Source organism: Schistocerca serialis, chromosome 4, assembly GCF_023864345.2.
Source record: "Schistocerca serialis cubense isolate TAMUIC-IGC-003099 chromosome 4, iqSchSeri2.2, whole genome shotgun sequence".
NCBI lineage: Eukaryota > Metazoa > Arthropoda > Insecta > Orthoptera > Acrididae > Schistocerca > Schistocerca serialis.
The window spans coordinates 317,401,254-317,427,146 of record NC_064641.1 but is presented as its reverse complement, the minus strand read 5'-3'; the positions used below and the strand labels follow the sequence as shown (position 1 = coordinate 317,427,146).

At 40.8% G+C, this 25,893-nt stretch overlaps 1 protein-coding gene across 1 annotated transcript in view; it reads left to right on the top strand.

Annotated features, from left to right (window-relative positions):
- LOC126474025 (gem-associated protein 5) overlaps positions 1-25,893 on the top strand; it is a 343,111-nt gene that overhangs the window by 232,373 nt on the left and 84,845 nt on the right. Inside the window, exons 15-16 of the mRNA XM_050101432.1 lie at positions 4,481-4,552; positions 18,757-18,951. Coding sequence (XP_049957389.1) covers positions 4,481-4,552; positions 18,757-18,951 — 267 coding nt within the window. The remainder of the gene's footprint in view (positions 1-4,480; positions 4,553-18,756; positions 18,952-25,893) is intronic.

Sequence of the window (25,893 nt, the reverse complement as noted above, 5' to 3'; positions counted from 1 at the left end):
ATGTCGACTTGAGAGGAAATGGAATATGTATATTTTTAGTACCTAGGGAGTCAAATAGAAAATAATCGGAGGTTCAACATAGACATTTAATTTAGAACAGCTGTGGAAAAATTTGTAACTGAGATGAAGGGAAAGTTGATAAAATTTTTTGTTTGATGTATCTTATTGTATGGTGCCAAAACTTGGATTGTGAGAAATGAGGACAGGAAGAGGCTGGAGGCTTTTCACTGTGGACACAACAGAGAAGGGTGAAAGAAAATTGATTGACAGAGTGACAAACAAAAAAAATCTGATGAGAGTGGGAAAAGAAAGGCCTCCCCCTTCTCAGTCTTCCCACCCAAGCCACACACCCCATATAAAAAAATTCACCCTCCTTACCCCTTGCTGATGTGCAATTACTAACTCCCAGACTGAACATCAGTGAGAGTTCTTCTCTTTAAAGCATATCACTCAGTTGAATCTGGTACATCTTGAGTGTTATGGTAACTTAAAGATCATTATTTACAGGAATATATGAGAGATGGTCAAAAAGTTGTAATAGTGACCCTCAGGGGGAAAATGTGATTAATGTTTTGTTTGTTCATTGTTCATAGGTACATGTCTTCATGACACACCACTCTAGCTTGTTGCTAGATGAGCCAAACCAAAATGGTGCAGCCCTGTTGATATAGTGTAGTTTCATGCGGTAATTCATTTTTGGTAGCAGCGGAAATCAGTTTACTGCATGATACTACTCTTTTATCTGTGAGCTGTACCATTTTGTTTTGGCACATCTAATGGTATGCTATGGTACTGTGGACGTGGGAAGTTCAGTATGTACCAGGATTGCAGACATGTACCTACCAACAAATAAAAATAATTATAGGGCACTTTCCCCACCATGAACCATGGACCTTGCCACTGGTGGGGAGGCTTGCGTGCCTCAGCGATACAGATGGCCGTACCGTAGATGCAACCACAACGGAGGGGTATCTGTTGAGAGGCCAGACAAACATGTGGCTCCTGAAGAGGGGCAGCAGCCTTTTCAGTAGTTGCAGGGACAACAGTCTGGATGATTGACTGATCTGGCCTTGTAACATTAACCAAAACGGCCTTGCTGTGCTGGTACTGCGAACGGCTGAAAGCAAGGGGAAACTACAGCCGTAATTTTTCCCAGGGACATGCAGCTTTACTGTATGATTAAATGATGATGGCGTCCTCTTGGGTAAAATATTCCGGAGGTAAAATAGTTCCCCATTCGGATCTCCGGGCGGGGACTACTCAGGAGGACGTCATTATCAGAGGAAAGAAAACTGGCGTTCTACGGATCGGAGCTTCGAATGTCAGATCCCTTAATCGGGCAGGTAGGTTAGAAAATTTAAAAAGGGAAATGGATAGGTTAAAGTTAGATATAGTGGGAATTAGTGAAGTTCGGTGGCAGGAGGAACAAGACTTTTGGTCTGATGATTACAGGTTTATAAATACAAAATCAAATAGGGGTAATGCAGGAGTAGGTTTAATAATGAATAAAAAAATAGGAGTGCGGGTTAGCTACTACAAACAGCATAGTGAACACATTATTGTGGCAAGGATAGACACAAAGCCCATGCCTACTACAGTAGTACAAGTTTATATGCCAACTAGCTCTGCAGATGATGAAGAAATAGATGAAATGTATGACGAGATAAAAGAAATTATTCAGGTAGTGAAGGGAGACGAAAATTTAATAGTCATGGGTGACTGGAATTCGTCAGTAGGAAAAGGGAGAGAAGGAAACATAGTAGGTGAATATGGCTTGGGAGGAAGAAATGAAAGAGGAAGCCGCCTTGTAGAATTTTGCTCAGAGCATAACTTTATCATAACTAACACTTGGTTCAAGAATCATAAAAGAAGGTTGTATACCTGGAAGAATCCTGGAGATACTAAAAGGTATCAGATAGATTATATAATGGTAAGACAGAGATTTAGGAACAAGGTTTTAAATTGTAAGACATTTCCAGGGGCAGATGTGGATTCTGACCACAATCTATTGGTTATGAACTGCAGATTGAAACTGAAGAAACTGCAAAAAGGTGGGAATTTAAGGAGATGGGACCTGGATAAACTGAAAGAACCAGAGGTTGTAGATAGTTTCAGGGAGAGCATAAGGGAACAATTGACAGGAATGGGGGAAAGGAATACAGTAGAAGAAGAATGGGTAGCTCTGAGGGATGAAGTAGTGAAGGCAGCAGAGGATCAAGTAGGTAAAAAGACGAGGGCTAATAGAAATCCTTGGGTGACAGAAGAAATATTGAATTTAATTGATGAAAGGAGAAAATATAAAAATGCAGTAAATGAAGCAGGCAAAAAAGAATACAAACGTCTCAAAAATGAGATCGACAGGAAGTGTAAAATGGCTAAGCAGGGATGGATAGAGGACAAATGTAAGGATGTAGAGGCTTGTCTCACAAGGGGTAAGATAGATACTGCCTACAGGAAAATTAAAGAGACCTTTGGAGAGAAGAGAACCACTTGTATGAATATCAAGAGCTCAGATGGCAACCCAGTTCTAAGCAAAGAAGGTAAGGCAGAAAGGTGGAAGGAGTATATAGAGGGTTTATACAAGGGCAATGTACATGAGGACAATATTATGGAAATGGAAGAGGATGTAGATGAAGACGAAATGGGAGATAAGATACTGCGTGAAGAGTGTGACAGAGCACTGAAAGACCTGAGTCAAAACAAGGCCCCGGGAGTAGACAACATTCCATTAGAACTACTGATGGCCTTGGGAGAGCCAGTCATGACAAAACTGTACCATCTGGTGAGCAAGATGTATGAGACAGGCGAAATACCCTCAGACTTCAAGAAGAATATAATAATTCCAATCCCAAAGAAAGCAGGTGTTGACAGATGTGAAAATTACCGAACTATCAGTTTAATAAGTCACAGCTGCAAAATACTAACGCGAATTCTTTACAGACGAATGCAAAAACTGGTAGAAGCGGACCTCGGGGAAGATCAGTTTGGATTCCGTAGAAATGTTGGAACACGTGAGGCAATACTAACCTTACGACTTATCTTAGAAGAAAGATTAAGAAAAGGCAAACCTATGTTTCTAGCATTTGTAAACTTAGAGAAAGCTTTTGACAATGTTGACTGGAATACTCTCTTTCAAATTCTGAAGGTGGCAGGGGTAAAATACAGGGAGCGAAAGGCTATTTATAATTTGTACAGAAACCAGATGGCCGTTATAAGAGTCGAGGTGCATGAAAGGGAAGCAGTGGTTGGGAAAGAAGTGAGACAGGGTTGTAGCCTCTCCCCGATGTTATTCAATCTGTATATAGAGCAGGCAGTAAAGGAAACATAAGAAAAATTCGGAGTAGGTATTAAAATTCATGGAGAAGAAGTAAAAACTTTGAGGTTCGCCGATGACATTGTAATTCTGACAGAGATAGCAAAGGACTTGGAAGAGCTGTTGAACAGAATGGACAGTGTCTTGAAAGGAGGATATAAGATGAACATCAACAAAAGCAAAACGAGGATAATGGAATGTAGTCAAACTAAATCGGGTGATGCTGAGGGAATTAGATTAGGAAATGAGACACTTAAAGTAGTAAAGGAGTTTTGCTATTTAGGGAGTAAAATAACTGATGATGGTCGAAGTAGAGAGGATATAAAATGTAGACTGGCAATGGGAAGGAAAGCGTTTCTGAAGAAGAGAAATTTGCTAACATCGAGTATAGATTTAAGTGTCAGGAAGTCGTTTCTGAAAGTATTTGTATGGAGTGTAGCCATGTATGGAAGTGAAACATGGACGATAAATATTTTAGACAAGAAGAGAATAGAAGCTTTCGAAATGTGGTGCTACAGAAGAATGCTGAAGATTAGATGGGTAGATCACGTAACTAATGAGGAGGTATTGAATAGGATTGGGGAGAAGAGAAGTTTGTGGCACAACTTGAGTAGAAGAAGGGATCGGTTGGTAGGACATGTTTTGAGGCATCAAGGAATCACAAATTTAGCATTGGAGGGCAGCGTGGAGGGTAAAAATCATAGAGGGAGACCAAGAGATGAATACACTAAGCAGATTCAGAAGGATGTAGGTTGCAGTAAGTACTGGGAGATGAAGAAGCTTGCACAGGATAGAGTAGCATGGAGAGCTGCATCAAACCAGTCTCAGGACTGAAGACAACAACAACAACAACAACAGGGCACTTTCTTTTTTATGTGATAATTAAGTCTTCATGGCTAACCCTCATACAAAAATTCTTCTTATCAAGTTCATTTAGTCATTTTACCCCTAAAACCCACTGAGACAGTGTAAATATTGTTTTGACCACCATTCACTATTGTTATACACATAATTAAGACTTTGTGCATTTGAGAAACCATACATTCTAGGAATTGCTGCAGATACAGATTTTTTCCCATTATAATCTTGGTTCAATATTAATACTCTGTATGCAAAATGAAATGTAGTTGGTAAGATTCTACATTCTAGTTTCGATTTTCTTTTTAGGTAACAGCGTGGGAAATAATGGAACTTCAGATGCAGTGGCAGGTGGGATTGAGTATGCAACAACTGAAAAAGGTAAACAATTTTCTCTTCTGTTTTGTGTTAGTTGGTCATATACACACTCAGACAGGTAGCTTAGTAATGTATGTATAAAAAAAAAAAAAAAAAAAAAAAAAAAATACTTAACTTTTCTGAAGGAACATAAAACAGATCATGAAAAAAGAAAAAATCATCAGCATTATTGAATGCAGCAGTATGTGGGACAAGCAGTGCTTATAGACATCTACATCTACATCTACATCCATACTCCGCAAGCCACCTGACAGTGTGTGGTGGAGGGTACCTTGAGTACCTCTATCAGTTCTCCCATCTATTCCAGTCTTGTATTGTCTGTGGAAAGAAGGATTGTCGGTATGCCTCTGTGTGGGCTCTAATCTCTCTGATTTTATCCTCATGGTCTCTTCGCGAGATATACGTAGGAGGGAGCAATATACTGCTTGACTCCTCAGTGAAGGTATGTTCTCGAAACTTCAACAAAAGCCCTTACCAAGCTACTGAGCATCTCTCCTGCAAAGTCTTCCACTGGAGTTTATCTATCATCTCCGTAACGCTTTCTTGATTGCTAAATGATCCTGTAACGAAGCGTGCTGCTCTCCGTTGGATCTTCTCTATCTCTTCTATCAACCCTATCTGGTACGGATCCCACACTGCTGAGCAGTATTCAAGAAGTGGGCGAACAAGCGTACTGTAACCTACTTCCTTTGTTTTCGGATTGCATTTCCTAAGGATTCTTGCAATGAATCTCAGTCTGGCATCTGCTTTACCGACGATCAACTTTATATGATCATTCCATTTTAGATACGGAATTAACTGCTTCCAATTGCTGACCTGCTATATTGTAGCTAAATGATAAGGGATCTTTCTTTCTGTGTATTCACAGCACTTTCCACTTGTCTACATTGAGATTCAATTGCCGTTCCCTGCACCATGCATCAAATCGCTGCAGATCCTCCTGCCTTTCAGTACAATTTTCCATTGTTACAACCTCTCGATATACCACAGCATCAACCACAAAAAGCCTCAGTGAACTTCCGATGTCATCCACAAGATCATTTATGTATATTGTGAGTAGCAACAGTCCTACGACACTCCCCTGCGGCACGCCTGAAATCACTCTTACTTCGGAAGACTTCTCTCCATTGAGAATGACATGCTGTGTTCTGTTATCTAGGAACTCTTCAATCCAATCACACAATTGGTCTGATGGTCCATATGCTCTTACTTTGTCCATTAAACGACTGTGGGGAACTGTATCGAACGCCTTGCGGAAGTCAAGAAACACAGCATTTACCTGGGAACCCGTGTCTATGGCCCTCTGAGCCTCGTGGATGAATAGCGCGAGCTGGGTTTCACACGACCGTCATTTTCGAAACCCATGCTGATTCCTACAGAGTAGATTTCTAGTCTCCAGAAAAGTTATTATACTCGAACATAATACGTGTTCCAAAATTCTACAACTGATCGACGTAAGAGATATAGGTCTATAGTTCTGCACATCTGCTCGACGTCCCTTCTTGAAAACGGGGATGACCTGTGCCCTTTTCCAATCCTTTGGAACGCTACGCTCTTCTAGAGACCTACGGTACACCGCTGCAAGAAGGGGGGCAAGTTCCTTCGTGTACTCCGTGTAAAGTCGAACTGGTATCCCATCAGGTCCAGCGGCCTTTCCTCTTTTGAGTGATTTTAATTGTTAGTCTATCCCTCTGTTGTCTATTTCGATATCTACCATTTTGTCATCTGTGCAACAATCTAGAGAAGGAACTACAGTGCAGTCTTCCTCTGTGAAACAGCTTTGGAAAAAGACATTTAGTATTTCGGCCTTTAGTCTGTCATCCTCTGTTTCAGTACCATTTTGGTCACAGAGTGTCTGGACATTTTGTTTTGATCCACGTACCGCTTTGACATAAGACCAAAATTTCTTAGGATTTTCTGCCAAGTCAGTACACAGAACTTTACTTTCGAATTCATTGAACGCCTCTCGCATAGCCCTCCTCACACTACATTTCGCTTCGCGTACTTTTCATTTGTCTGCAAGGCTTTGGCTATGTTTATTTTTGCTGTGAAGTTCCCTTAGCTTCCGCAGCAGTTTTCTAACTCAGTTGTTGTACCACGGTGGCTCTTTTCCATCTCTTACGATCTCACTTGGCACATACTCATCTAACGCATATTGTACGATGGTTTTGAACTTTGTCCACTGATCCTCAACACTATCTGTACTTGAGACAAAACTTTTGTGTTGAGCCGTCAGGTACTCTGAATTCTGCTTTTTGTCACTTTTGCTACCTTTTTTAATATTTCTATTTACGGCTGAAATCATTGATGCAGTAACCGCTTTATGATTGCTGATTCCCTGTTCTGCGTTAACTGTTTCAAATAGTTCAGGTCTGTTTGTCACCAGGAGGTCTAATATGTTATCGCTACGAGTCGGTTCTCTGTTTAAATGCTCAAGGTAGTTTTCAGATAAATCACTTAAAAAAATTTCACTGGATTCTTTGTCCCTGCCACCTGTTATGAACGTTTGGGTCTCCCAGTCTGTATCCAGCAAATTAAAATCTCCACCCAGAACTATAACGTGGTGGGGAAATCTACTCGAAATATTTTCCAAATCATCCTTCAGGTGCTCAGCCACAACAGCTGCTGAGCCAGGGGGCCTATAGAGACATCCAGTTACCATGTCTGAGCCTGCTTTAACCGTGACCTTCACCCAAATTATTTCATATTTCAGATCTCCGTCAATTTCCTTCGATACTATTGCACTTCTTATCGCTATAAACACGCCTCCCCCTTCACTATCCAGCCTGTCTCTGCGGTATACATTCCAATCTGAGTTTAGAATTTCATGACTGTTTACATCTGGTTTCAGCCAACTTTCTGTCCAGGTACTATGTGGGCATTGTGACCGTTTATTAATGAGAGCAGTTCTCGGACCTTTCTATAGACACTCCTGCAGTTTACTATTAGCACATTAATATTGTTATTCCCTGTTGCATTTTGCCTACTCCTACCTTGCCGTGTCTCAGGAGGCGTCTTTTTGGGCCTAGGGAGGGAATTCTCTAACCTAAAAAACCCACATGTGCACTCCACACGTACTCCACTGCCCTTGTAGCCGCTTCCTGCGTGTAGTGCACGCCTGACCTATTCTGGGGGGCCCTACATTTCTCCACCCAATAGCGGAGGTCAAGAAATTTGCACCCCAGATCTCCGCAGAATCGTCTGAGCCTCTGGTTTAAGCCTTCTACTCGGCTCCAAACCAGAGGACCACGATCGGTTCTGGGAACGATACTACAAATGTTAGCTCAGATTCCACCGTGTGAGCGAGGCTTTCCGCCTTCACCAACTCCACCAACTGCCTGTATGAACTGAGAATGACCTCTGAACCAAGAGGGCAGGAGTCATTGGTGCCGACATGAGCGACAATTTGCAGTAGGGTGCACCCAGTGCTCTCAATCGCCACCGGCAGGGCCTCCTCCACATCTCGGATGAGAACCCCCCCCCCTTCCTTACTTGACCTGGTCGCCCAAGACTCCTTATAAGCGACCATATTGACCATATTGATGGCGATCTCAGTGCGGACGCCCCATCAACACAGGATGCTGTGAAACAGTACTCCCATCCTCAGACTATCCACTACACCCGGCCTCCAGGTCACTGGATTAAAGGAGCATGCCACCACTCCCTAGACCACGGTGTATTTATATTCCTATCTCCATTATCAGATTTACATTTACCTTGACATTTTCATAAATTCCGTGTGATGATGGAGCATCTCCATGTTCAGTTTGAACTGTGTGTTGTAGGTTATGATTAGTTTGTGGCGTATCTGCACAGAAAATAGACCAATAAAAATGAGGATACATTTGAGTAATCGATAATATTCTATCAAAGAAAAATTTAAACAAGAGAACTAATAAATCATGAGACGGCTTGCTGGCTGGTGCTTCCCTGCTGGAGGCAAGATATGTAGTAGTGTCCATAGAAAAACATAAAAGTAAAAGTGATGGCACAATTGTAGCTTTCAGAAATATTTATTCCTTCCTATTTGTTCCAAAAGCTAAGGTAGAGTCATAACGGGCTGATAACTGCAGGATTTTGTAGAAAGAGAAACGTCTGAGGGAGCGGAAAATGGTTGATGAGGCATATAGGTCACAGATTAGCTGGGTAAGTGCAAGAAATTGCTGTATTTGAAACTGTAAAAGATCCTGGTGTAGAGTTATACTTACCAACAACTTTCATGGAGGTATGTTCTGTCTGGGCAACTAATAGACAATAAACAAACTGCTTTCAATCAGTTGCATGGACGGAACATACCTCCGTGAATTTTGAAGCAACTAATGAGCAATGGAAAACAGAAAAAATGATGAGATGACCAACAAATACTTCTTCTTTGAGGGGCAGACATACAAGCAGATCAGGGATATGGCCTAGGGAACCAAGATGGCTCCTTCATATGCCAACCTTTTCATGGGTCGCTTGGAGGGGGCTTTCCTGGGATTCATAAGTCTTCTGCCACTGGTTTGGTTTAGATACATTGATGAGACCATTATCATATGGACTGATCTGTTAAAAATCCTGGAATATCTTAACACCTTCTCCCAATTATATTTCACGTGGTCCTATTTCCGAAACCTGTGCCACTTCCCTTGATGTTGATCTTGTCCTCATTGAAGGCCAGCTACACTCTTCTGTCCACATTAAATCTACTAACAGGCAACAGTACTTACATTTTGACAGTTGACAACCTTTCCATGTCAAACATTCCCTCCAACACAGCTTTGGCATTCAAAGCAAATGTATTTGTTCAGATGCAGACTCCTTACAGCAATACACCACTATTCTCACCTCAGCCTTCAGGACATAATTACCCCACCAGCATAGTTCAGAGGCAGATATCCCAGCCATCACATCCAATCTGTTCGGAGCACACCACTTGTCACTCAGTATTATCCTGATCTGGAATGTATTTTCAGCTATTTCAACAAGGCCATGACTTCTATAAATCATGTCCTGAAGTGAGATCGATTCTGTCTGATATTTTGCAGACCACACCTAGAATATTTTTTCATCGTCCTCCCAATCTCCACAATATTCTTGTCAGACCCTATGCTTCTTCTGCATCCATTTCCCTATCACAGGGCTCCTAACTCTTTGACCATCGCCACTGCAAGACTTGCCCTGTGCACCCTCCTACAACCACCTATACCAGCCTTGTTACTGGCAAAACATATACCAGCAAAGGGAGAGCTGCCTGTGAAATGACATGTCATATACCAGCTGTTATGTAAACACTGTTTGGCCTTTTCCATTGGCATGACTACCACCAAATTATCAGTTAGGATGATTGGGCATAGACAGAGGGTATATACATGCAACACACAGTATCTTGTTGTGACCTTGGTGTCTGTTTCACCACATGCGCCATCTGGACACTGGACACCAGTTTCTCAGAACTCCGCAGGTGGGAACTAGTGCTACAACATGTCCTTGATTCTCACCATCAGCTGGCCTTAATTGACGTTAATTTCTTCCATCTTGTCATTTCTTCACAGAAACTATTCCTTTCTTCGCCCTGTTTTAGTTATCTACATCTTCCATTTTCTTATTTTTTGCCCTCTTCCTCCCACCTGTGTTACATACAATGTACTTAGCTTTTCACTCTCATTAACTTGTGCAGTAATCTCTGTCTTGCATATTACCCTGTCTTCCCCTTTTAAGCTCTCATGTTTTTAACTCTCATCCAGAGCAGTCCTCATATATCAGTCTTTTCATCTCATCCCGTCCGGTAAGTCCCTCCTGACCCGAGGTTGTGTGCGACTAACCCTTTTCCTAGATCTCTCCAGTCCTTTTCCTTCACTCCTCTTCCTTCCCCTTCAACCCTTCTGTCGCAAAAAGAAGCCACTGGCTCCAAAAGCTTGCATAATCACAATCTTTTTTTATGTGCGTGTTCTGCCACCGCATGGTGAGTAAGTTTTTATCTATCCAATTACATTACACAACTTTTTACAGAATTATAAGCAAAAAGTCACAGGTAACCTCAATGGTTACTTGTGAAATACAAGGTATTGGGCAGCCAAGTGGTGTGTCCAGCATTGAAACAGTTGTTCATTGTAATAACGTCATGCTTTGTAGTGATATTTAAGTGGTGTCTCAACTGTTTGGAATATGTTGTACCTGGAGTTGTCATCAAGCATTGTGAACATATCTCAATAACATTATCTGCCTCAAAAATTAATAGGCTGTAGAAGACACATTTTTATTACTATACAAAAAAGCGTGAATCTTTAGTAGAAGTTTTAATATGCCTAGCGAGATGCAGTCATAATGTTAGACAGTGGGGGTAGGGGGGCAAGGGGCGACTTCCACCAGCCCACAGCTAACCTTCCGACTGCGCCTAGCTGCTCTACTCTATCCCCACCACATCCCTGCATGCTAACACAAGCAGTACTTTACCACCACTATCCGCTATCCCTCCCGCTCCCTGTCCAAGCCTTCTTACCCTCATCACCCAGATTGCTTGTCTAGCCGGAGGTAGTGGTTATGTGTGAGTGAATTGTGCTTGGGTGAATGTGTGTGTGTGTGTGTGTGTGTGTGTGTGTGTGTGTGTGTTTTGCCTATTTTAAAAGTAGACCTTTTGGCTGAAAGCTCAAGTGTTTAACATTCTTTTTGTTGTGTTCATCTGTGACTCAACTTCTCTTGAGTATGATGAGTGGAAATCATCTTTTACATAATATTGTTGTTATCATTACCACACATGATGGCATTGAGGTGGCATATTGGGAACCTTTGGCATATTGGGAACCTTCATGCATGACCCTTTTGGTAGATGACTTAGACAAAAATTTTATTTTGCTTGATGAATGGCTGCTTGCTCTGAATTAACAAAAATGTAACTTAATGCAAGTAAGTGGGAAAAACAATCCCATATTTTAGAATGCAGTGTTAATAGTGTACTGCCTGACACAGTCACAACCACTGGTGGTTGGAGCTCAATTTCATTGGTGCAGCCTAAATAAAATGTCAATAAACTTTGTAATGAAATTGTTCCAAATTGTTTGTTATATAAACTTCATTTACACCATACTGCTTAAAAAGTAGTAAATATGGTAAATTGTACAGTTCTAAATATTGACATAATCCACAAAATACTGAAGCTAATAGTAAAGTACAGACAGAAGTGAACTCAGCAATTTTTTGTGTGTGTAGTATTTTTATCGATTGATATGCACTTAAACGTGTGACTTTTAGCCCTTTTCCATACTTAGCAAATTAAGGGCCATGTTTAGAAAACAATCTGCTTTTTCATTTTAAAATCACTATGAGAATACTCAGGCTTTAACGACGCAGCTCCAGAATATGGAAAGCGATGAGAGTGAAAATTTGAGCTACTGGCAGGCCTGTACCAAGCCCGTGAAGAAAGAGGACCCCCGCCGTGAGTGCGAGCACAGAGGGTATGCAAAAACTGCCTAGTTAAACCAACAAGAAAGATGATTTAAAAACTGACTGGGGAAGGCATGTGAGCTCCTGCCCTACATGATCCTATCTCCTGCCTGCAAGAAGCCTTCCCTCTGCACGAGACTGAAAATGCGCATCGTAGTCACAGTGTCATTTCGTCAAAGTAGCACATAAATGACTACTGTTGAACATGTGTCACTTGAGTTGTGTGTCAACAGTGCACTGGGTTCGTACAGCTGCTGCCTAGACAGCTAGCTCATGTTCAACAATGGAGCTTTTGTGCTACTTCGCTGTAGTATTTTTAGGATCTCAAAGATTGGCAGTTGGGACTCGAAGAAAGTAATATGTTGTTCAACCAAAGGCTTCCTAATTCTGCCAACTGAGGACTGAAATGAAACTGTTTAATCTAGACTGCTTCAATATATTTGATAGGCTTATAAATGAAATGGGAAACAGAAATCACGTATATAACCCAATGTTTCATTTCACTTTAATTTTCTGGCAGAAAAGAGCTAAATGAAATCTCTGCATCTTACTTTGAAAAATGTGTAGCTAATTTTGGTGCCAAATATAGCAAAAACACCGATACAACAGATCTACCAAAATGAAATTTTAACTCTGCAGTGGAGTGTGTGCTGATGTGAAATTTCGTGGCAGATTAAAACGTGTGCAGGACCGAGACTTGAACTCTGGACCTTTGCCTTTCGCTGGCAAGTGCTTTACCGACTGAGCCACACAAGCGCGACTCACTACCTGTCCTCACAGCTCTACTTCCACCGTACCTTGTCTCCTTCCTTCCAAATATCACAGAAGCTCTCCTGTGCAGGGAAGCTTCTGTGAAATTCTGAAGGCAGAAGGTTAGGTACTGCCAGAAGTAAAGCTGTGACGATGGATTGTGAGTCATGCTTGTGCAGTTCAGTCAGTAGAGCACTTGCCTGTGAAAGAAAAGATTCTGAGTTTGAGTCTCGATTCGGTACACAGTTTTAATCTGCCAGGAAGTTTCACAGCAGAGCTAATTAATTAAATAGCTGCTGTCAAATTCCTGTAGAAAGAGCTGGTGAAGAGCACTGACATGGATTCCCATTTGGATATTTTGAATCCCCTCCCATGCAGTATGGGTTATGAGATTCTTATCCAGTCATAAGTTGTGGTGCTAGCAGTGTGACCTAGTGGCTAGTGTTGCTGGCTTGTGTGTCACGGTGCATCATTTCAAACCCAACCACCAGCAGTTATTTGTTATTTAGTATAAAAAATATAACCCAATTAAAAAAAAATCATTACTATTATGTTATTTGAGACATGTGCACGAACAGTGTACTGTTGGAAAGAGTAAACTTGCGAGTTTTACATGGTTCCCGCTAGGTAACAGCAGTGTGCACCCACTTCAGTTCAAATAAAAGTGGTGTTGTGACAACAAAAAGTGTCTTGTGTTCTACATGTTGCGCAGTGTGGGTCAGTAATAACTGCGCAGCCTGACTTTCGCCCTAGGTGTGATATGGATCCTCGCACAGCACAGAACATTAGATGATGGCATGAACAATTCCAAGAGACAGCTTGTTTGTGTAAAGGCAAATCGCTGGGCCATCGCCGAGTGCCTGGCGCAGATGTCGAACACATCCACCATAGTTTCACAAGGAGTCTGCAGAAATTCATTCGCATGTGCAGCTCGACAGCTCAACATGCCTCCGATGTTTGTATGGCATGTGTTGCGTCGACATTTACACATGAAACCATATAAAATTCAGCTACTGCAAGCTCTTAATGAAGGTGACAAACACAATGTGTGGAGTTCTGTAACTTCATTCTTGGCAAGATGGGGGATGACAGTTTTCTTCCACACTTAGTGCTTAGCGTCGAGGCAACATTCCCTTAAAATGAAAAGGTGAACTGTAATAATGTGAGAGTATGGGGTATGGAACAACCACATGAAGTTGTACAATGTGAGAGGGGCTCTCCAAAATTTGATTTATTTTGTGCAGTTTCACAGGAAAATTGTATGGTCCATTTTTCTTTGCCAAGAACACTGTTACAGGAAGCACATATCTCGATATGCTTGAGAACTTTCTTTTTGTACAGTTGGAGACTGATTCAAATGACTTTATCTACCAACAAGGTGGGGCACTTCCACATTGACATCTGGAAGTGTGGGAATTTTTAAATCAAAGGATTACTGAACGATGGATTGGTCGCACTGGACCAAATGATTCAGCCTTATATTACTAGCCTCAAAGGTCACTGGATGTTACTGTATGTGATTATTTCTTGTTGAGTTTTTATAAAAGACTTTGTGTCTTGGTTACCAACAACAATGAATGAATTGAGACATTGCATAACAGCAGCTTTGGAAGCTGTAACTCAACAGATGCTTGCTACTATGTGGGAACAATTTTAATACCACATTGACATATGCCATGCATTTCAGGGGGGTGGGGGGGATATTGAACACCTAAGAAAAGCTATGAAAAAAAACATTATATGAAGCATGTGCACGAATAATGCTGTATGGCACATTTTGCAGTTGTTGGGAAATTGACAAAAACTGTTAGTTCCAGAGAATTAATATGATATAGTAATGTAATAGCAGATATGTATTGTTTGTGCATACTGACTGTGGAAAATACTAATTTCTGGTTTTTAAAATTGCGCTAAGTACAGATTTTTCGAAAATAAGTAAGTTTTAAAATGGAATAACGCTGTATGGCAATGGATATACAGCGTTATTCCAGATCAGCCAGTGCTCTGCTGTAATTATAAGGTGTCTAGAATCCAAAAATAGTAAGTAAGAGATTTAAAACAAGATACTAAATAATATTTATTGTAAACTGAATTGCTTGATCTTAAAAAAAATAATACAACATTAGTTTATCAAGTTTAGGCTCAAATCTAGTACATTATAGTCAGTTGTCACACTGCAGGTTTTCATAAAACTGCCTGTATTTTGGTTCCAAATATTTCGTCATGTCCAATAGATCCCTTTTCTTCTCCTTATGAACTTTCAGCGTCCTGTTATAGAACAACCAGAATTCAGAAGGCAATGGACAATTTTTTACTTGATGTTCACAACCATGCTTTACAATACAGTGTCTTTCCCATCGGCGAAGCACATTGTGGGTACGGTGCATGCTTAAACCTCGAGGATCATCACTACACAGCTTCAACCAAAGTACATCGGTAATTTTCAAAGGAGGCGGCTTCTTCAAAAGCAACTTGATGGATCCTATGTCCTTGAAGTCTTCCATCATCATCTCATGAATGGTCAGTTTTGAAGGATCGACAAAGGCCTCAACAATGATGTGCTTCCATTCTGAAGGAACCATAACTTTTGACACTTTCTTTCTTTTCTCAATGACTGCAAAATCCCTGTCACAAGGTAGGAAACAGTGACCCGAACATAAAAACGTCTGATATATTTCTGTAAAGTACTTGCAGCTGATCAGATAGAAAAAAAGCGCTAAAACTCTCCAGTTGTTGTTCTGCCCGACACAGCAGTCAGACCAAACAATTAGTTTTCGTTCCATACCTTGTTCAAGCGTATCATAATTGTGCGTCACAAATTTAAGCAGACAGGAAACTAATTCGGCTGAACCTCTCCTTGCGGTGGATTCATCCCACAAATTTACGGTGATGTTTCCAGTACCAGTGTCATGAACCGTGAAATTATACGACGACAGCTGTCTCTGGTAGAATACCGTGGAATGAGTCAATGTAGGACAAAGTAAAACCTGTTGTAGGTCAACACATATAACATGTATATTGTTATTCCTCTTAGCCATTTCCGTATCGTTTTTAGGGCTTTGTATGCTTGGTCTGCCCTTGAATGATGCAACTGACTCTCAATTTCGATCTTGTGCAGTTCTATTTCATCCGAAGCTGCAATCATTTTGTTAAACAACAAATCACACAGTCTGCAAGTATCTGATCTAGGTGTTCTGGAACGCAGATTAAAATCTGTTTGAAACACACTTTGATAGTATGACCTGCTTACTGACTTATCAGGAAACTTTTCGGTAAACAATCGATACATTCTACAGAGGTTGAGATCGGGGTGCAGACATTCTTTTGAGGATTTATTCGTGCTGTAATGGCTCATCTGCTTTGGGAAACTCGACGTGTGTTGCCGAATAAGAGGTCTGTCGACATTTGATATGGCATGTGGCCTATTGCAATGTTTTCCTCTACTGTCTTTAGGAGTGGTTATTCCACCTTTTACTTTACGTTTCAGAGTCTGCATTCATCGCTAGGTGATGGAGAATATGTCAAGCAATGTTTTTTGACACACTTCTTTTGAGTAAACTTTGTATTTGAAAGTAGCTTGTTTTCGTGAAGTATCGTCTGTCTTACCTCTCTTGCGCCTGGCTGGCACGCCTATTTCCATGGATTTTATTAAGTATATGGACTGCTCATCGTATGTTAAGGCATGATATTCTTCGTACAGCTTTAACTTCATTTCCAGGTTTATATCCTTGCGTCCTTCTTTTGAACACACTTCTGCATTGCATACACGATCCTGAATCACGAAAACAATCACTATTACTACCTAATATTCAACTAGATTATCAAATTTCACATTCTCTTCTAATAATATAGCATTACTCAGGCTGAGTATTCTATTTTTTCGCCAATGATAACTACAGAACTGCAGTTAATTTCATTCACATTACATACTTTTACTGTAATGTTTTCAGAAGATACACATAACGTCACATTAGAGCCATGTACTCTACAGGGCACGTCGCCACTTTACAGGACACATATGCTTCTCTAAAGACATACACCTTTTTACAAAACCCATACAGCATTATTCCGCTCACCTGTGTTGGAGGCTGTTTCGCAGGAACTACTTTTCCTTTTCGTGATTTATGTTCCAGTCCAGCATCACGAAGCCTTTTCCTCTTAATATCCTGCCAACTGCCAATGTTAATTTTCCTTTTCCATGCATTATCTGCACGTTTCAAACCACTTGCGGTAAGCGTCACCTTGCTGCACTCCGCCATTCTTGTAACATACAGCATTGTTCGCGCAGAGGCGAGAAAATTGTGCACGTCTCGTCTCTGTTTAGTGCTGCCCTCGGGCGGTGAACATGTCAATTATAACAACAGGCGATGCAAACTGCCGTATACGGCTTTATTCCACGGGATTCTATGAAATATCAAATTGTGCCATACAGCATTATTCGTGTGCAAGCTTCATATGTTTGTTAATTTCAGAAATATAGAAATGCCAAATCAGATGATTCTTTTTGATACAACCTGTATATCATTTTAGGAAGGTTCTCAAAATGTCTTGTGTTTGTGTATTCTGGAGTGTTTCATGTTTCTGTAAATAGCAGCACTCTCTGTCCAGGAATTCAGTTCTATTCTGACTGGATGTTGTTGTCAGTAATAAACAAGCTTTCAGAACTATGTGCTGTACTTCTTTTACAGCACTGTCTTTGGACTTGGACTTCATTGTGGTTTCAGTCTAACAGTATTCATTTGTACATGTAAATTTATGACTAGAGTTCATTTAAAGTGTATATTAATTGATATCATAGTGAACTGTAGATCATCAATACTGGTTTTGAAGGTCATAATGAGTTTCAGAAAATTAAGAGATTGAGTTTTGCTGTGAACCAGTTTTAAGTCTCTTTAGATTTAGGTGGGTGAAGGGCAGGGACTAGTGAAGGTTGAGGTCAGGGTGGTTGTGGGAACGTAGGATATATTCCAGGGAGGGTTCCCAACTGCACAATTCAGAAAAGCTGATATTGGTAGGAAGGATCCAGATGGTGCACTCTGTGTAGCAGTCACGGAGGTGAAGCATGGTGTTTTGGGCAACATGTTCAGATATTGGGTGGTCCAGTTGTCTCTTGGACACAGTTTGGTGGTGGCCATTCATGCAGACAGCTTGTTGGTTATAACGCCTACGTAGAATGCAGAACAGTGGTTGCAGCTTAGTTTGAAGGTCACATAAGAGGACCTACTCCACTCCAATCACAGGCATCTCCTATCCCACCAAAAGTAGGGTTACCTGTGAGGGCAGTCACGTGATCTACAAACTAAGCTGCAGCCACTGTGCTGCTTTCTATCTGGGCATGGCAACAAACAAGCTGGCTGTCCACATGAATGGCCACTGACAAACTGTGACCAAGAGGCGTGTGGATCACCCAGTTGGTGAAAACGCTGCCCAACACAACATGCTTCAGTTACATGACAGCTTCACAACCTGTGCCAACAGAATCTTTGCTGCCAATACAGCTTTCCTCAGTTGTGTGAGTGGGAAATCTCCTTGCAGTCATCCTATGTTCATGTACCCACTGTCCCCCACCCACCCTCTGGTCCGATCTTTGCTAGTTCCTGTCCTCCACCTGGCTATCCCCTTCCCTGCCCTCACTCCAGCACAACACAACACAGCCTTCTATTCTGCCAACAAACACACTAGCCTTTTTTGTTCTTTTGCCTCTATGTCTCTCCTTTACCACCTCCCACCTCCTCCCTCCTCAAGCCTCCTCCTTACCCGAACCACCTGCTTATTGCTTCTCCCATCAGGCACAGTTTCTGTGCACAATCCAGCCTCACCTGCCAGAGGCAGTAGTCATATAAGTGTGAGTTGTGAATTTGAGCTTAACACAGATTTGAACAATTTGGAAGCTCTTGCTTACAAAATCAACTTTCTTAATTAATGTAATTATTTTTGGGATATTATTGGTAATTAATTTTTTCATGAAGCACGCACCATTAACAGTCCCCGATCATGTTCCTATTTATGTTCTTAGTTGTGAATTGATTTTTTAGGTTCCATTGGAAAACAACTGTCCAAGTCAACAAGGCTTCAGATTCGTAAATCACACTTTCCAGTCTCATCACAGCAGCGAAGTCTAGGAAAAGTAGAGGACTTCGCTCGTATACAGAGGATGTTATCAGGATCTAATATTGGCCCTTCTTTTTTTGGGCCCCGTGAGGATCTTGTGAAGCTTCTAGATGCTGAAGGTAAGTGTATATGGGGATACTTATGCAGTGACGGAGGCGATTTGTACACAGTCCATAACTCTCATCTCTTATCCACCCTGCATTTCATCTGTCAGTGTTCCTAGGATTGTTCTTGTTGTTAATTTGATAAGTCTTAATGAATACAAAGGAAGTAAGATTAGAATTTAAAGCCTGGCTGATGACAACACCTTTAGAGACACAACAGGCTAAGGAAGTTAGGTATTTCATTTTCAAAGACCCACGTAATGAATATAAATAATGATAGTTCACACTGCGGTTTTGACAAAATTTTAGTATTACTGTCTGACTGACTAGGTGGTTCGGTTCTTGGGCCAGATGAAGAGATACTATTAGCATATCTGTCATGGCCCAATTTTTCTTGAACTCATTTATGTCCTTGATGGCCTGCTGTCATGTGGCCAAGTGTGCAATCGACAGATCAGGCCTAACATCTTGGTATTATTTTGAAATACCTTCTCCTTTCCAGGATTGAGGATTTGCCAGGTATGTGTTCTCTTCCAAACTGATGAAACTCCACTTTTAACCTTGCTATCCTATTGACAACACAGTGTAATCCTGTTCATGGATCCAGATTATTGATGACAAATGTACGAGGGTCCTTCAATAAGTAATGCCCCACATTTTTTTCTCAGAACTTATTTATTGTTAAATAGTCAGAATTTGATGACCATATATATCAACATTTCTTGTCCATGTCCTATTTTTCTACGTAGTCTCCATCACGTTCTGTGGCTGTTCGCCAACATTGTGGAAAAGGATGTATTCCCTGCTGGTAAAAGTTCTTGTCCTGTAGGCATAGCCATGTTTTCATGTTTCAGCACTCCAGTGCTGACCAACGTAGAGCCAATTCTCGAGCTTTGTTGCACCGGTTGGCATGAATAATGGCATCCACATGATTCAGCGTGCTTGCAACAGTGGCTGTAACAGGTCACCCCGAGCATGACTGATCATGGAGCTCTGTTTCTGCATTTCCTGAGGCTGTCAATTTTTTTACCCATCGCCCAGCTGTATTCCTATCAACTGCAGCATTGCCATAAACTGCACACAAATATTTATGGATGTTCACCATGGTTTCTTTTTCTGCACACAAGAATTCAATAACAGCACACTGCTTGTAATGTGAGTCATACGTAGATGCCATTTTGATGCTGTACTATGGCTCTGCCATCTGCCAGAATGGCTCGAAACTTCACCGGTGTACAGAACAAACATCAAATATGAAGCACCTACAAGGATTGTCTATTTATATTAATGGCTTTTTTTTTTTTTTTTTTTAGAAAATGTGGGGCATTCTTATTGAATGACACTTGTAGTTAAATGTCAAGCCTATTCCCTGCTGTATGATGTTCATGTTATTTGTGTAGATTCAGTGACATTGTGTTTTCCTATACCACATTTTGTAGGTTAAGGAGCTCATCTGTAGTGCTTGAGCCTCTCCAGTAAATTCTTCTACAGCAGCCACCTGCAGAGGCAAGCGACTGAAATCATACTAGGCCTCTGTACGTGAAATATAAGTCTCCAAATCTCTAAGAGATCACAACTTCCATGTGAAGAAAATGAAAAACTGAGGAAAATGATTATGTTCTCTCCATGTCCGTTAAGATGCCAAGAATCTCTCCTCAATCCATGATGATCCACTGAACTCGCAAATCCAGATTGTTTCCCCATGTTTATTTAGTCTTTCAGTGCTACTGAATTACTGGCTTTTGCCTCAGTAACAATCATTCTATGTGATTTTGCACCTTTTCTGCTAATTGCACTCCTCTGCTCCTCTGATATTTGCTGCTTTCTGAGAGTACTTCATGTTGCTGTTACAGTGAAACCCCTATTTTAGGTTTTCATGCTGTCCAGATGTAAAAAACGCTAAATTGAGGAAAATGCGAAATCGAGGAAAACATTAAGACCCCCAAAATACAAATATGTAATTGGCACAAATTATTAAAAATCACAATCTTCTCCAATACATTGTATAAAATCTATATAACTGAATGAAATTAAATGTATAATACAATGTTTCTAATTTAATTTGTGGTAATGAATTTCATCACTTCTTAAAAAATCACAGATGTGTAGCAACAAGTGAAAACTTAGAAAAAAGTTGAAATTGGTATCTGGGTACAAGGTAATCAAGCAAGTTTCCGACTACGAGCACAAATTATATGTCAAAACAAGTGTTTTTAGAGATCTTTCCTTTGCACTCACCTAGGAAAAAGTCAAAATTGGTGAACGTGGTGAATTAAACTGATAATATCACAGCAGCTGAGTTATTAAACCATAAGCATAAATGTAGACACCTGCTTAATGACAAACTTTGTCTTTGTTATGAACCATGCATCATATGCTTGCCACTTTCAAAATGTTATTTTAGGCTCAATGAGAGAAACAGAGACTTGAAAAAATTAGTTCACTTCCCCAATTGACGTTACAAGCTTATTAGAAGTCGGCTCAGTGAATTTCTCTACACTGTGTAAAATGTAAATTTAAAAGAAAGATCAGGTGCTACAGCTTTGCTTCATGTAGTGTATCACTGTTGCCAATCTTTATGATCAACAGTGTGTGGTGCAAACTATGTATGTGTGTAGTGTGTGTAGCTGTTGTGACTGTATCATATCAGATTTGAACACCAAAGTCTTTAAAGCGTGCTATTGCAAAACTCTTGTTCTGTTTCGTGTGACATTTCTGCCATGCAGATGATCCGGATGAAAAGTGCATTTTCAGCACTTTACAGAATGCTTTCACCCCTACGTGAACTCCCATGGTTGAAGGGCCTCTCCTCCTCTCTACGCATCCAGCAGGTGAGCTCGTATTGTGTGTATTAGTGTGGTGTGGTGGCTGCACTGGCTGTTGGGTGACATAATAAGTCGCCAGCCGATAAGAGCTCACTAGCTGGAAATGGTCGACATTTCCTTGATTCTGACCGAGCGTATTCTTTGAGAATCAGTGTTTGAACTTAAAAGGTTGATGATTGATGTTGTTGCTGAATACAGTACATTGGAAATGCAAGTAAAAAGATGAGGCTGAGTTATAAGCGGCACAAGAAGAGGGAGCAGCTGGGCCCCTTGGTCATGCATTGGCTCATTCTGGAGCACTTCGTGTCGATTAATTTGTTTTCCCATAGCTGCCACAAACTAGCAGTAGTCGTATCATAACTACATGGAGAAGCTAAACATTGCAGGTTGTATTGGCAACACCGGTTGTGGATTATGTCAACATTTCCCATCTCACATCTCCCCCATCTGCAACAGCATAAAATATTCCTTTAACTCCATAACCACTCATGGTGCGAACCATGTATCTTTTGTGCCACTTGTAATTCGTTCAGTCAAATCAAATGTCAATAGGAAGAAAACAGGATGAAATCAAGCAAGACGTCAAGAACAATGTAGGATCGAGGTAAACCTTACTAGGAAGAAAAGTAAAATGAGGTAATTTTTTGTGTTGCTTTTATGGGTTTTTCACAGGTGCTATGAATTTGTGGCGTATAATTGCGAAAAAAGGAAAATCGATGTTCCACTGTATTTACATCCTGATGTTCAGAAAAGTTTCAACTGACATCATGGGAAACAGTGTTCTCAACATGATTTAGGGTGTGGTCTTAACATCATATTTTAGTGTTGATAACCCTTCCTAAAATCCAAACTGTACTCAAGCAAGAGAAATCTACCCATCATTAATGGTGCATCATTAAAGGAGACACCTGTATGTGTACAGATCAGGTGGATCTCTCACTTGAAAAGCTACAGAAACGCCTGTCACTGTCTCAGTTTCAAGAAATTGTCCACACATTGCATCATTCTCTTATGTCACATTTAATATATGTGAAACCTCTCCCTCATTGCTATGTTTCCTTATAAGGCTATGTCTGGAGACTTGAAATAACATTCCTGGCCTGGGTGTGGCCCCTACCTCCCTACCCCATTTCCCAGTCACCCATTTAAGGGGATGTGGGCTCTAAGGTGAAAACAGTAATTTCTTAATTTGAATATTTTTCACAATTGTGTGTGTGCATTACCCTAGCAGAAGAAAAGCCTCTAAACTATTCTTCCAAATTCTTTCAAACAACCTGAAGAAGTCTTCCTCCAGTACAGAAATCCATTGTCACTGTCTTATGATCTTCTTCTGTGGTTTTGACAATGTGTTCACATGCAGCAGAGAAAGTGTACGCAGGTGTTTTCACACACTCCTTCCAATTTTTCTTTTTCTTATAAGAGCATCTGTGAGAAGATTCAGACACATTACTACCACTTTGTCGGTTGCTCAGATTTGTGTAGTTGCATTTCTTGACCAGTTATGATGATAAACATTAACTTTGTGTGGACTGAAATTACAAATTTTCACCTTCAAGAGTATTTATTTAATGTTTCATTGTGTGAAAGCAAAGAAAGTCCAAAGCAGTAGGGGGACAGTAATTCCCAAATGCCAAATGCAATTGTTCATGGCATTCACCCACACTCAAAAGCACTTCGAAATCACATTGTTAAACTTTTACTGTGTCCATGGCTAACATGAATACCTAATAGTGCTTCTCATACTTACACACTATTGAATCTTGTATCAGTGGAATAGAATGCTACCACATATATTTCTTGGAAGTGTGACAGTATACCAGAACCAAGTCATTCTCAAAAGGAGTTTCCTGCATCTGTGACATCCACTGTTTAAGCCATACAATTCTCTTGGGTCAAGCCAAAAAGCAGTATCTTTGTGATCTTAGGCTTTTGTGGCTGAGTTCAGGTTTGGTGAAACCCGATTCCCTGTGCTGGGAATTGTTTTTCCCAGCCAATGCTCTCTGATCATAAACATTGTTTGTGTTTCAGCAACCACTGTGTGTTCTATCAGGGTTTCAGCTGCTCTAGATCACAAGGAGAATATAAACCTCCATTAAGAAATAAGCAAAAAAGAAAGGTAAAACACCTAACCTCAAATTGTGCTATGTGCTGAAGGGGTGGGCAGCTATTGAGGTGAAACGGTCATCAACCAGCTACCTCAGTTGCACAAGGCAGGTGGGCTCTGGGTGGTATTCTGTATTGTTAGCTGCTTTTGGGATCACCATGGTGAACTCATTACACAGAAATGTCCCCAATAGGATCAGAAAAGAGATCCGTATTGACTGCTGTGAGCTTCAGCTCAGAAAAGATGGCCAGTAACAGGATGGGAATGTGTGTCAGAATGTATTCCAGATAATTAAGAGAAAGGGTATTAGTTTGGAAAATAATCACTTTTCTATGAACGTAAGAGGTACAACACTTAGCTAGTATACTGTTTGAGAAACAGAAAACCATTGGTAGAAACAACTATGTCTTGTGAAGCTGACCATATACGCTGAGTTGATGGAGTCATGGAATAGCAATATGCACGTACATGGATGTTGGTAGTATCACATACACAATGTAAAAAAGGGCAGTGCATTGGCGGAGTTGTCATTTGTACTCAGGTGATTCGTGTGAAAGGGTGTCTGAAGTGATTATGGCTGCACAATGGGAATGAACAGACTTTAAACATGGAATGCTAGTTGTAGTTAAATGCATGGGAAGTGCCATTTTGGAAATCATAAGGGAATTCAGTATTTTGGGATCCACAGTGTCAAGAGTCTGCCGAGAATACCAAATTTCAGGCATTACCACACACCACAGACAGTGCAGCAGCCACCTGTCTTCACTTAATGACAGAGAATTGCAGTGTTTGCTTAGAGTTGTCAATGCTAAGCAACACTGCATGAAATAAATGCAGAAATCAATGTGGGAAGTATGACAGATGTATCCATTAGGACAGTTTGGCTAAATTGGCATTAATGGCCTGTGGCACAGACAATGGATGCGAGTGCTTTTGCTACAGCACAACATCACTTGCAGTGCCTCTGTTGGTCTCATGACCATATTATTTGGATCCTAGATGACTGGAAAACTATGGCCTGGTCAAGTGAGTCCTGATTTCAGTTGCTAAGAGCTGATTATGGTAGGATTTGAGGGTAACACAGACCCCAAAAGCCATGGACCCAAGTAGTCAACAAGGCTCCATGCAAGCTGGTGGTGGCTCCACAATGATGTGGGCTGTGTTTACACGGATTGGACTGGGTCCTCTGTTCCAACTAAACTGATCATTGACCAGATATGGTTATGTTCAGCTTCTTGGAAAACATTTGCAGCTATTCAGGGAATTCATGTTCCCATGACAATGTGCCATGTCACTGGGCCACAATTGTTCATGGCTGGTTTGAAGAACTTTCTGGACAGTTCAAGTGAATGATGTGGCTACACAGTTTGCTTGACTTGAATTCCATCAAACATATGTGAGACATAATTGAGAGGTCAGTTTGTGCAGAGAATCGTGTGCCAGCAACACTTTCGCAATTATGGATAGCTTTAGAATCAGCATGGCTCAATACTGCTGCTGGAGACTTCCAGCAACTTCTTCAGTCCATGCCATGTTGGGTTTCTGCACTATGCTGGGCAAAAGGAGTTCTAATACAATTTTAAAAGGTATCCCATGACTTTTGTCATCTCATTGTATAAGGGGAGTGAAATGCAAACAAGATAGATGGAAAAAGTAATTCAACTGCTTATTGTTTCAAAAGTATGTGCCATAACTGTTAACACTTTATCCCTCTGTGAGACAAGATGGCCAGTGCCTTCATGGAAAAATGTTTACCTTGCCTACTGAACCATGGTTGTACCCAGCTGTGCACCTCTTCATCCAGAGCAAATCAGTGGCCACAGATGTCTTTCTTCAGGAGTACAAAAGTATGGAATAGCATGTGGAAAGATATATGGAGGATATGTAAGGACTTCCCAGTGAAATTCCTACAGTGTAGTCTAAATGACCGTGGTGACATGTGGGTCTGCCTGTATTTGTGGCCATCAGTTTGCTTTAGTACAGTCATGGTTCAGTAGGCAATCACTTAACATTTTTTCATGAAGGCAT